This window comes from Salmo salar, chromosome 15 (assembly GCF_965601325.2).
Source record: "Salmo salar chromosome 15, fSalSal1, whole genome shotgun sequence".
Classification (NCBI taxonomy): Eukaryota; Metazoa; Chordata; class Actinopteri; order Salmoniformes; family Salmonidae; genus Salmo; species Salmo salar.
Genome location: NC_138305.1, coordinates 90,409,242 through 90,423,357, shown reverse-complemented (window position 1 = coordinate 90,423,357; position 14,116 = coordinate 90,409,242). Strand labels below are relative to the sequence as shown.

The 14,116-nt window shown below is 47.0% G+C and overlaps 1 protein-coding gene across 3 annotated transcripts in view; it reads right to left on the bottom strand.

Moving 5' to 3' along the window:
• The window catches only part of LOC106572392 (calmodulin-binding transcription activator 1), a 607,623-nt gene that overhangs the window by 36,601 nt on the left and 556,906 nt on the right, over positions 1-14,116 (bottom strand). For 2 of the 3 annotated variants that reach the window (XM_014146509.3, XM_014146505.3), the window contains 4 exons: positions 12,696-12,836; positions 9,896-12,210; positions 9,197-9,323; positions 8,658-8,792 (listed from right to left, as the gene is read on the bottom strand). In XM_014146509.3, coding sequence (XP_014001984.3) covers positions 8,658-8,792; positions 9,197-9,323; positions 9,896-12,210; positions 12,696-12,836 — 2,718 coding nt within the window. The remainder of the gene's footprint in view (positions 1-8,657; positions 8,793-9,196; positions 9,324-9,895; positions 12,211-12,695; positions 12,837-14,116) is intronic. The other variant, XM_014146510.3, reaches the window with a different exon arrangement.

The window sequence follows — 14,116 nt, the reverse complement described above, 5'->3', positions numbered from 1 at the left end:
TAAAGCCATGCCCTGGGATAAAGCCATGCCCTGGGGTAAAGCCATGTGCTGGGGTAAAGTCATGCCCTGGTAAGCATTTCCACTTCACTGGAGCTGCTCTCATTTCATCAAACATTTCTAAATGGACAAACTCCTGCAGCAGTATATTATTACAATTGCAGTTGAAACAAACTACGCTTGGCAAATTATAATAGCCTCTCTGCTTTCTGTGTTTTGTCATCATTACTGTAAAGAATTGACATCTACCAACATCTGTTTCTTACAGCATAAACTGCCTGCACATGCTACTATAAAGTTCTGTTATTCTGAGTCATGTAACACCAACTCAACAGGGCTTTTTTAGAGGGTTAAGAATAGACAAGCAACAAGTATAATTTTGGAGAGGGGAATTTGCCTATACATGAGTGATAGGCTACATTCAGAGTGTACATTCAAACCAACAGAACTGTTATACAGTTATTAAACATGACTGGAGGATCTAAAATAATATTATAGTATGTGTCCTGCAGACGTTTCACAATACACAAGGGTTAGAGTCGCTGTCCATAGCACCATGGTTCTGAAGCATCCCTGTCTCAACTGTTAGAGTCGCTGTCCATAGCACCATGGTTCTGAAGCATCCCTGTCTCAACTGTTAGAGTCGCTGTCCAAAGCACCATGGTTCTGAAGCATCCCTGTCTCAACTGTTAGAGTCGCTGTCCATAGCACCATGGTTCTGAAGCATCCCTGTCTCAACTGTTAGAGTCGCTGTCCATAGCACCATGGTTCTGAAGCATCCCTGTCTCAACTGTTAGAGTCGCTGTCCAAAGCACCATGGTTCTGAAGCATCCCTGTCTCAACTGTTAGAGTCGCTGTCCATAGCACCATGGTTCTGAAGCATCCCTGTCTCAACTGTTAGAGTCGCTGTCCATAGCACCATGGTTCTGAAACATCCCTGTCTCAACTGTTAGAGTCGCTGTCCATAGCACCATGGTTCTGAAGCATCCCTGTCTCAACTGTTAGAGTCGCTGTCAATAGCACCATGGTTCTGAAACATCCCTGTCTCAACTGTTAGAGTCGCTGTCCAAAGCACCATGGTTCTGAAGCATCCCTCTCTCAACTGTTAGTCGCTGTCCATAGCACCATGGTTCTGAAGCATCCCTGTCTCAACTGTTAGAGTCGCTGTCCATAGCACCATGGTTCTGAAGCATCCCTGTCTCAACTGTTAGAGTCGCTGTCCAAAGCCCTGTGGTTCTGAAAACGTTATTGCATACAGGTGGAATAAGTTGCTAGCCTACTAGAGATGCCTTTTTAATCACTGTTACACTTGAAATACTTTGTCCCATGGCTTCCGCGTTATACTGCAGAAGTGTTTTGTTACTACAGAGCTGTTCATGGTTTTCTAATAGGGCATTTCCCTCCTCTTGTTACTCATGTATTTTAAAAGTCTAGCGCAGTCAGGCTAGGAGGCTGTTGAATCCTGTTATTCGGTCATGCTATCCTTTTAGCTTCGGTCACTAAATCATATCCATCTTGCGTGTTTCTGCATGCTTTCAATGGCACAGGCCACAGTCGTGAAACTGCTTTGGTCTCGCTGTATTAGCACGTGAAAACTACTAAATAAGTCAGTTACTATTCATTAGTTTTCTAGCATCAGCTAAGCACGCAAAAGATAGCCTGCTTTAGCCTACCTGATCAACTTGCTTTTGAGTTTCAGGAGGATGACGCGGTGGACAGCGAAATTAGCGCTCGTGTATTGTGCACGTGAAAGAATCCCCCTTGCTACCGGCACTAGAGTTAAAGACATGCTGGTTTTCAGGCTTTTTGACAGTATCTCGTTCGTAGGCTATAAATAAACTGTCGATAATCTTGCTTTGTGAGTAATACTTATGATGTGATAGTAAGCTGTGAACCCATGCAGCAATTTGAAGCCCTTGCATGTTAAGGATAGTGCTGAAACAAATACTAAGCTTCCGTTTAACTGACTTTGTAAAAAGAAATGAAGGCATAAAATGAGACAGATTAAAAAAGTACAGAGAAACAAGCTAGTTCCACACCAACTACTCTACTGCTACAATGTGAAATGAAGGAGACCGTCAGACAGCAACACTAAACATTTTGAGAAAGCGCACAACATTGTCAACAATAGTAGGCTAAACGACAAGACAGACTGCTGAACGTGACATGCTAGTGCTCGTCTTGAAACAATACAGAGTCAGCCTTTGAGTAAAAAGTCTAAAGCGTGTGTAACTTAACTTCTTCTGTTAGTCACCAGTAGATAACACACAGATACACCACAACACCGTTCAACAAAAATACTCTAAACACATCTAACCTTCTACTTCATTTTCCATTGGTAGAGTCCCCCTGAAAAGCCAAACTGTTTCCCTTCTCTTTAGGAAAAGCAGATGTCATTCACTGGCATCCTGACCAAAGTCCAAGCATGCTGCATTTCATTTATGTGCACAGTTTCCCAATTCCCCCAGTTTCTTGGTATTAAATGATGCTATGAGTAAAACAATATCCTTGGTGTGTAGAAGATCAATAGAGCACTCATCAACAATATAACAAAGTGGAACACCGACGCGAGGGAAGAGAGAGAGAGAGAGAGAGAGAGAGAGAGCAATAAAGACCACTCACTACTCTTTCTATCATAGCCCCCTCCCCTACACTTCATTCTCTCCTACCCCCTCCTTCCCTTGCTGCGCTCCTCTCTCCCCAGTCCCCCACTAGCCTGCAGTAAAATAAAATACATTGTTGCGAGTAGACGTCGTCGTGCGCACGTGCCGCAGGTAAACAGATGCCCTAGTTTTCTCCTCCAGCTGCTCGAGCCCCCTTGGCGCTCTCATTACTATTAATACATTTCACTTTTACTTTGTAATTTTCAACTGCCGTCCAACAACCAAACTCTGGTGTGTACACGTTTTGTACAAGTCGTTTTTTCTCTCGTTTGATTTTATCTTACGGAGAGAATATTCGACGCAGCCTGATATGTAGCCTACTTCGGTTCATTGTCACTTAAAGTGGGTTAGCCTCCAAAATGAGCCGTTATCTCCAGTGGTAAATGTCAGCTCCAGTCTATATCGAAATTATTTCTTTGAAGCAAACCGCTTGTTGCCCTATATGTCTGCGCTAGGTTGCCGTATTTACCCAACAGTGACCCTGCATTACACAGTCCCCTGGTTTTTTATGAAGGTAGGTAGTTTTACTACACCTGTTTACTTTCAGATTAGATGGAGAACCACCAGGAGAGGTGAGCAGCTCTGTATAGCCTAATTTGGCGCGCACTGTCTTCCTAACGAACCAGTACCCGGGTAGTGAGCGCCACCGGGACCGTCCAGGACAATGGACAGAGAATTATTAACGGGTAAAAGGCTGTTCTGCAGCTCCGATACCTCAGTGTTTTGTGTCCTGCCCATGGCTCCGTACCTGCAGTGCTGCAGAGGAAGGAAAAGTGCCCCCTCCCCCACTCTGCATTATGACAAATCAAAGCAGGCAGGCAGCTGTGCCATTATAGCATAGCACAGTTTCAGAATGAACGGAATGGGAATGATATTATTAAGGCTATTGAGTGATCAAATGATGGGTCATTACAGGCACACAAATGGATAGCGTCGCATATCTGGAGTTGAGTCTTTTCTAGGTTACATTTATCTGTGGTGTAGCACGTGCAGAATGTCCTTCATGCTGCGTTATACAATGCAACTAACTGCTTCATGCAGTGAATTTGGTGTAAATATGATTTCATTTTATTTTATTTTAATAGAATAATTTGTGGTTCTGTAAAATGGCATTATTTGATGTAGTTTATAGTAGTCCATACTTAGTGTTGTTGGAAAGTAAATCAATTTCATATGAACTTTCAGGGCCTTGGAGAGCAGCCGTTATTGTACTGGATGATACTAGTGTATCAACTTGTTATTTTTTCACTTGTCACTGAGATTACTCAACCAGCATGTCACTGATATTACTCAACCAGCATGTCAATGAGATTACTCAACCAGCATATCACTGAGGTTACTCAACCACCATGTCACTGAGATTACTCAACCAGCATGCCACTGAGATTACTCAACCAGCATGTCAATGAGATTACTCAACCAGCATATCACTGAGGTTACTCAACCAGCATGTCACTGATATTACTCAACCAGCATGTCAATGAGATTACTCAACCAGCATATCACTGAGGTTACTCAACCACCATGTCACTGAGATTACTCAACCAGCATGCCACTGAGATTACTCAACCAGCATGTCAATGAGATTACTCAACCAGCATATCACTGAGGTTACTGAACCAGCATGTCACTGAGATTACTCAACCAGCATGCCACTGAGATTACTCAACCAGCATGTCAATGAGATTACTTAACCAGCATGTCAATGAGATTACTCAACCAGCATGTCATTGAGATTACTCAACCAGCATGTCACTGAGATTACTCAACCAGCATGTCACTGAGATTACTCGACCAGCATGTCAATGAGATTACTCGACCAGCATGTCACTGAGATTACTCAATCAGCATGTCACTGAGATTACTCAACCAGCATGTCAATGAGATTACTCGACCGGCATGTCATTGAGATTACTCAATCAGCATGTCACTGAGGTTACTCAATCAGCATGTCACTGAGGTTACTCAATCAGCATGTCACTGAGATTAGTCAATCAGCATGTTCCTGAGGTTACTCGATCAGCTTGTCACTGAGGTTACTCGATCAGCTTGTCATCTTGACACTGTGGTTACTCAATCAGCATGTCACTGAGGTTACTCAATCAGCATGTCACTGAGGTTACTCAATCAGCATGTCACTGAGGTTACTCAAGCAGCATGTCACTGAGGTTACTCAATCAGCATGTCACTGAGGTTACTCAATCAGCATGTCACTGAGATTAGTCAATCAGCATGTTCCTGAGGTTACTCGATCAGCTTGTCAGCTTGACACTGTGGTTACTCAATCAGCATGTCACTGAGGTTACTCAATCAGCATGTCACTGAGGTTACTCAATCAGCATGTTCCTGAGGTTACTCAATCAGCATGTCACTGAGGTTACTCGATCAGTTTGTCAGCTTGACACTGTGGTTACTCAATCAGCATGTCACTGAGGTTACTCAATCAGCATGTCACTGTGGTTACTCAATCAGCATGTCACTGAGATTACTCAATCAGCAGGTCACTGAGGTTACTCAATCAGCATGTCACTGAGGTTACTCAATCAGCATGTTCCTGAGGTTACTCAATCAGCATGTCACTGAGGTTACTCAAGCAGCATGTCACTGAGGTTACTCAATCAGCATGTCACTGAGATTAGTCAATCAGCATGTTCCTGAGGTTACTCGATCAGCTTGTCAGCTTGACACTGTGGTTACTCAATCAGCATGTCACTGAGGTTACTCAATCAGCATGTCACTGAGGTTACTCGATCAGCTTGTCATCTTGACACTGTGGTTATTCAATCAGCATGTCACTGAGGTTACTCAATCAGCATGTCACTGAGGTTACTCAAGCAGCATGTCACTGAGGTTACTCAATCAGCATGTCACTGAGATTACTCAATCAGCATGTCACTGAGGTTACTCAATCAGCATGTCACTGAGATTACTCAATCAGCATGTTCCTGAGGTTACTCGATCAGCTTGTCAGCATGTCACTGAGGTTACTCAATCAGCATGTCATTGAGATTAGTCAATCAGCATGTTCCTAAGGTTACTCGATCAGCTTGTCATCTTGACACTGTGGTTACTCAATCAGCATGTCACTGAGATTACTCAATCAGCATGTCACTGAGATTACTCAATCAGCATGTCACTGAGGTTACTCAATCAGCATTTCACTGAGATTACTCAATCAGCATGTCACTGAGATTACTCAATCAGCATGTCACTGAGATTACTCAATCAGCATGTCCCTGAGGTTACTCGATCAGTTTGTCAGCTTGACACTGTGGTTACTCAATCAGCATGTCACTGAGGTTACTCAATCAGCATGTCACTGAGGTTACTCGATCAGTTTGTCAGCTTGACACTGTGGTTACTCAATCAGCATGTCACTGAGGTTACTCAATCAGCATGTCACTGTGGTTACTCAATCAGCATGTCACTGAGATTACTCAATCAGCAGGTCACTGAGGTTACTCAATCAGCATGTCACTGAGGTTACTCAATCAGCATGTTCCTGAGGTTACTCAATCAGCATGTCACTGAGGTTACTCAATCAGCATGTCACTGAGGTTACTCAATCAGCATGTCACTGAGGTTACTCAATCAGCATGTCACTGAGGTTACTCAATCAACTTGTTACTGAGGTTACTCAATCAGCTTGTCACTGAGGTTACTCAATCAGCATGTTCCTGAGGTTACTCAATCAGCATGTCACTGAGGTTACTCAATCAGCATGTCACTGAGGTTACTCAATGAGCTTGTTCCTGAGGTTACTCAATCAGCATGTCACTGAGGTTACTCAATCAGAATGTCACTGAGGTTACTCAATCAGCATGTTCATTATCAGACACTGCAGTCCTCAGTAAACAGCACCCCCCCCCCCCCCCCACACAATTCATCAATTTTGATTTACATCGAGTTGAGCATTTCTTAACAATGTTGTATGTCTTAGAAAGGTAAACTCGCACAAACTCAGTCCTAATAGGTGCATGGGGAAAAATACATATACTTATTAGAAAGGAAATTACCAGTCCAGCACACAAACAATAGCTATGTTGAATTTTTAAACATGAATAAATCAGTTCACCTCATCAATCATCTGGATCCAGTCTGAATCAATTCACCTGAGACAAGTGACCAAGAGATGCCCTGTTCTACCACCCATGCTTAGCCTGCGTCCCAAATGACACCCTATTCCCCATGCAGTGCACTACTTTTGACCAGAGCCCTCTGACGATCCCGCAGGTGAAGAAGCCGGATGATCTCATTCAATTTAGCAACAGCTCTGGTGGACATTCCTGCAGTCAGCATGCCAATTGCACACTACCTCAACATTTTAGACATCTGTGGCATTGTGTTGTGTGACTGCACATTTTAGAGTGGTCTTTTATTTTCCCTAGCACAAGGTGCACCTGTGTAATGATCATGCTGTTTAATCAGCTTCTTGATATGCCACACCTGTCAGGTGGATGGATTATCTTGACAAAGGATAAAATGCTCACTAACAGGGATGTAAACACATTTGTGCACACAATTTGAGAGAAATAAGCTTTTTGTGCGTATGTAACATTTCTGGGATTTCTTATTTCAGCTCATGAAACATGGGACCAACACTTTACATGTTGCGTTTATATTTTTGTTCAGTGTAGCAGGATTAACTTATAAACACCATGTAGTATTTATGAGTGTCATCAGGACAAGTATTAGGCAACATAGGCATACATCTGAAAAGACAGCAGTAAACCTGTCATCTTTGGACATGAACAGATTGAGAAAATACATCAAAATGCAACCACAAGCCAAAACCATTACTAATACAAATGCCAAGCCAATATCAAGCCACTGAGTGGGAAAGGGGAATGAGTTAATAGATCAGACTTGTGTTTCCCTCAGCTCCTTAGCTTAGCCCCTCCTAAACTGGTCCTGTGAATGTGCCAGTGAGGCAGAGAGAGAGTGAGTTTACCATATGAATGAATGGCGGAGGGATACACTGGTTCCACCGTGCAACGCCTGCCTGGGAGCAGACAACTCCTGATTACTCATTCCCACTCCCTCAAGGGCCGTCTGCAATGCAGCTGTCCCGTCAGCCTGCTCGCTCGCTCCAGTCCTCCCCTCTCCTCACCATGCCCTACTTTATCCTGTCAATGCAGTCGTGTTGACACTGCAGTAAGTGTTCGACTGTGGAGCTCGCCCCCCCCCCCCCCCCCCCCCCCCCCCCACACACACACACACACACATACTGGTATATACACCTACTTGTGACTACCAACAAGAACACAGAGATAAGCATCCCTGCAGTGCCTTACTCCATCTCTCCCTACCATTAGTCTAAATATACTAATTCACAACATTTCCTGCAGCAAAACCCTTGGGTCCTAGTCTTCATTGTGCAGCCAATCACAGTTTCCATGCGTGTCCAGCAACATACACTCATGTATGTCATAGAAGTCCAAAATCATCTCAATTTCTAATGAAGGTGATTCAATACAGCTATTAGATATTGATCCTGACAAGTCTATCAGAACATAATAGCATCCTCTGAAAGACACAGGACAAGGACTGGTGCTCTTCATGGTCCTAGTCAAATCAACCCCAAAATTAACTGAGTTCCTACTACAGTTGATTCAAGGCAACTATTGATTCTGACATTTCCTGACATTAGAAAAAAATAAAGACACAGGACAAGACACGTGCTCTCCTAGGTCCTGAAACACAACCTGAACCCAAGATCTAATGGAGTTGTCTCACTGCTACTTTCATACTTGAGAGAGAGAGGGAGAGGGAGAGGGAGAGGGAGAGAGAGAGAGTGAGAAGGCAAGAGGGTGATACACAGGAGAGAGAGAGAGAGAGATAGAGAGAGAGAAAGAGAGAGACAGAGAAAAGGCAAGAGGGAGATACTCAATCAGCATGTCACTGAGAGAGGCGGCGAGAGCGAGGCAGAGGGAGAGGGAGATAGACAGAGAGCGAGAGACACAGAGAAAGGTCAGAGGGAGATAGACTGTCTCTTACCGTCCAGTGAGAGCCAGTCGTGTTGTGAGGAAGGCAGTGAGGGCAGGACGCGGGCCTTATACTCAAATACCACTGAGTTAGAGATGATCTGGTTACTGGCAGTCACCTGCAGCGTCACCAGCCCAGTGTCATGAGCTGTGGACAGACAGACAGACAGACAGACAGACAGACAGACAGACAGACAGACAGACAGACAGACAGACAGACAGACAGACAGACAGACAGACAGACAGACAGACAGACAGAGTCAGAGCTTCACTGATAACTGCTACAACTCCAACACTCCTGACCCTCAACCCCTGTAGACCTCCTAGGAACATTACACTATTCTTCTTAAAACATCTCAGTGGCCAGTGAGACACAATCTCAACTGAGGAACCTTCATGTAATGTATGCTGATCTCCAGAAACCAAATTATAGGCCAAGTCTAAAAGAAAATGACTGATATCCCTGATAAATAGACTGTGTTTTTAGTGGACCGTGGTGGAAGGATACAAGAGGTGTGTCAGGCCAGGCCAGGCCAGTGAGGCCAGTCTTACCTGGGCAGTAGCAGCGCAGCACCCCAGGCTGGATGAGAGAGGCAGGGACAGCGACCTGGTCAAACAGGCAGGTGTAGTTAGAGCTGGCCTCCTGCCATGGACCAGTGATAAGCACCTTCACTCCTCCCTGGAACAGATAAACACACAGACTCACAGAGCGGGAAATGGATAAACTGAATCTATACTAGACATGAGGGAGCGAGTGTGATTTTGGCTATTATTTAATGTCATGTCTAGGGGAGAGCAATAGGAATAACATGATCACACAGTTATGTATCCTCAAACTGCATGAAATCTAGTGAAAGGGCTGCCATCTCATGTGTGAACAGTGTCATTGACATAACACAGACTTGTATTGTCTCTGTGTTATATTTGACTGGGCTGCCATCCTGTGGTTGGACCGTGATTTTACAGCCATTTTTCTGACTGACCAAAGTGGTCGCCATCTTGTGGTGAAACAGTGTCATTGACGTTACACAGACTTAGGCTCTCCATACATTTACATTATTGAGCTGCCATCCGGTGGTTGAACAGTGATATTACAGTTAATTCAAACTATGTTGATTGTATGTTTGTTGGTAGGAGTAAAAAAAATTCTGTCTGACTAAAATGACAATATAAAACTATTTAGTAATTAAATTGGAGTATAATGATAGTTAAAGGAGGAGAACATGCACTAACAGTGTGATGGAGGCTCACCTCAGGGTAGGACCACTCAGGGGAGTAGTCAGTGACGATGAAGAGTCTCCCAGTGGCCTGCAGCATACCCAAAGCCCCCTGGGCCACGGCTGCAGACACAACCTCCGCAACATGCATGTAGGCCAGGGAGCCTGGCTCCACCCCTGCACCCCCGGCCCCGGCCCCTCCACCAAGGGACTGGGGGCTGCAGCAGGGCTGGAGACAAAGCTCTGAGGGGCTGTATCCTGTCCCCCGGGCCCCTCCTACCCCTCCGTCCTCCTGGTTCTGCTGAGGAGCTCCGCTAGGTGTGGCCTGGCCATCTGAGCCGTGGTTGCCCACCAGCTGGTGGGTGTAGAGGGCTCCTCCGGCCGTCATGTTGGCTCCACTACCGTCCACAGAGATGAAGTCATTTATAAGGTCAGAGAACTGGTTCCCGAAGGAGATGTCAAAGTGGTCTAGGCTGATCTCCATGCCTCCCCCTCCTGCTACCCCATTGGAGCCCGCTCCGCCCAGGCCCTGGTGGTGGCCCACGGTGTTGTAGAGGCCCTGGACCATCCCAGCCCCCTGGAGGAGGGGCTGCAGCTGCTGCTGTTGCTGGGAGCGGTTGCTGCCGTCATTGTTGACGCCATTTCCATTGTGCATGGCCACTCCTTTCCCTCCACCTCCCTGACTTCCTCCTCCGTCATTGGCCTGCTGCAGGTAGTGCTCTGCACCTCCTCCCTCTTGGTTGCCTCCTCCACAGGCCTGCAGGTGATCCCCAGGCTTCAGTAGACCCTCTCCGTTCTCTGTTCCCCCGGCCTGTCCTGAGCTCACGCTGCCTGGCTGCTCCAGACCCACCACCTCCTCATGCTCCGGCCCCAGCCCAGGGAAGCCCCCCTGGTACTGCAGGAGCTGGAGAGACCCAGGCCCCTGCCCTGGCCCCTCGGTGGGGGAGCCCCCGTTGCAGTTGGCCCTATGCTGGCCCTGGTGGCTCTGGTGGTGGTGGAGATGGCCGTTGCTGCCAGGGGAGTCCGTCTTGACCACCTGCAGGCTCATGTAGGCTGTGGAGTCGTGGGAGTTGTGCTCCATCAGATGAGTCTTCTGGGCCATGGAGGACCTTCCCTGTTGGGCCTGGCCGGGCTGCTGGTTGTCCTGGAGGAAGAAGCTGGGCGAGTGGCTCTGGTGGGAGAGGTGGGGGCTGTTCATAGTCTGGCCATAGCTCACTGACCCAGCCCCGGACGAGTAGTCCTGCTTGGCATCGATGGCACTGAAGTCCATCTGCTCCAGGGTGGTGCTGGGGCTCAGGCCTCCTCCAGAGGGCAGCAGAGACCCTGCAGGGGTCAGGCCGAGGGTGCCCTGTGCTGAACCTGCCCCAGAGGAACAAGACACACCTCCTCCACAGCTCACCACCACCCCCACCTGGTATCCCTGCTCGGTGGCCAGCTGCTGCTCAAAGGACATGTCTTCTGTCTTAATGTTCTTCACCAGAGCAGAGTTGAAGCTGTATCCAGAGTCTGACATGGAGGGAGAGCGCTGCATGCTGCTATTGGTGCCGTTGGAGGAAGAGGAGGAGGAGGAGGAGCTGCCGTCCCCCTTCAGCCTGCTGCCCCCATAGGTTTGGCCCTGCTTGGGGTTGTTGAGAAAGCAGTCAGGGTCGAAGTTCATGGTGGTCTCAGGTATCTTCATGCCTCCGTTATCCAGACTGCTGGATAGGACCAGCTCTTCAGACACCCCGGCTGCAGACAGCATGGACAGCCCGTCTGCTCCCCCCGCCAACCCGGGAACCTCCCTAGCTCCTCCGCTGGGGAAGGCAAACTTGTGGCTGTCTGCCACAACACCGGACAGCACCAGGCCCTGGGAGGCTGCATCGGGGCCAATGAGGTGTGTGTTGGGGCCCCCTGTGGGGGACATGCTGTAGACGGGGTCTCCGGTCACCTCGGACATGAAGACACTCTGGGACATAACGGCGGCTACGTGGCCCAAGCCCGTCACCACGGGACTGTCAGCCATGTCTGGGTCGCTGTTCAGGCCACTGCTGATGGACACAGGGGAGTTCTGGGTGGTGTCTGGGACCTCCACCTGGTTGGTAGAGGACACCTCTGTGCTGTTCTGGTGCAGGAGAACAGGCTTGTGGACCTTGCCGTTGCGTTTCTCTCTGGCGCTACCCCCTCCTCCCCCTGAGCTCTTCCCTCCTCCTCCCCCTCCTCCATGGCTGCTGTGCTCGGTCTTGCCCTCAGACACGTCGTTGTTCTGGACCTCAGAGTGACCACTGCTGTAGCCTCCACGGGGGTCCACCTTGGGGGAGATGATGCGGTGTTTGGCGCTGTTGCACTTGTGATGCACGCTGCTCCCTGCGCCTGTTAGAGGGAGGAAGGAGAGCTTACTAAGAGATAGCATTAGATACAGCAGAAGTCATAAATCATCTAGAAAGAATGTAGAAGGGTACAGTGAATCTCGGTGACACAAACTAATTCTGTGGGAAGGCTTTGAATGACTTGTTACAACAGCTCATCAGAATTCATACAATACCAATAAGAATACTGCCTGTACTTTTGTACCTAAACAAATCACCTGGAAACACATGTAATTATCCAAGGAATTGTAATTCAAGTAATCATTTGATTGATTGGTGTTCCTTTTGATACTATTTGAACTTTTATCAATCCAAAACGAGAGAGCCATGACCCTGACACTTTCACATTCACTCTGAGCATGATGTATGAGCTTAAACCTCTTCTCCTTCTCCCTGCCTTCTATCCTTTGACCTGTCATACCCATCTCCCCTTTCTCTCTCACCCCCTATTCTCCTGCCCCTATCTACCCCCTATCCCCTCCCCCTTACCCAGGGTGCCCGTGCAGAGGCAGTTGTGGGTCCGGGGAGGTGGCTTGGTTTGGTGGCTGTCCAGAATCTGCTGCACCAGCTGCTCCACTGAGAAGCCAGAGCTGCTGTTCCCGTTGCTACAAGTCCACTTGATGCCATGAACTGCCGGGAGAGAGGAGACACAGACGTCAGCCAGACAGCCACTACCACCAGCCAGCCAGCCAGACAGCCACTACCACCAGCCAGCCAGCCAGACAGCCACTACCACCAGCCACGCCAGCCAGCCAGCCACGCCAGCCAGCCACGCCAGCCAGCCAGCCACGCCAGCCAGCCAGCCAGCCAGCCAGCCAGCCAGCCAGCCAGCCACTACCACCAGCCACGCCAGCCAGCCAGCCACGCCAGCCAGCCACGCCAGCCCCCCTACCCACCACCACCCGTCTCACTGCACACCACCACACCGTACCCTGCTGACCCACCTATATATATCTACACCGCATCATATATATATGTATATATCTACACCGCATCATATATATATGTATATATCTACACCGCATCATATATATATGTATATATCTACACCGCATCATATATATATATATATATCTACACCGCATCATATATATATATATATATATATATATATATATCTACACCGCATCATATATATATATATATCTACACCGCATCATATATATATATATATCTACACCGCATCATATATATATATGTATATATCTACACCGCATCATATATATATATATATATATATATATATATCTACACCGCATCATATATATATATATATATATATATATATATATATATATATATCTACACCGCATCATATATATATATATATATATATATATATCTACACCGCATCATATATATATATCACTAACTGTAAGTCGCTCTGGATAAGAGTGTCTGCTAAATGACTAAAATGTAAATGTACAAAAATAAGTATATTTAATACACCAACCATGCCAGCCCCCTCCACCTCCCCATCACCACCACACACTGTACACTACTAACCCACCCATACACCCCCTTAATACACTGTACACTACTAACCCACCCATACACCCCCTTAATACACTGTACACTACTAACCCACCCATACACCCCCTTAATACACTGGACACTACTAACCGACCCATACACTCCCTTAATACACTGTACACTACTAACCCACCTATCTACCCCCTTAATACACTGTACACTACTAACCCACCCATACACCCCCTTAATACACTGTACACTACTAACCCACCCATACACCCCCTTAATACACTGGACACTACTAACCCACCCATACACCCCCTTAATACACTGTACACTACTAACCCACCCATACACCCCCTTAATACACTGGACACTACTAACCCACCCATACACCCTTAATACACTGGACACTACTAACCCACCCATACACCCCC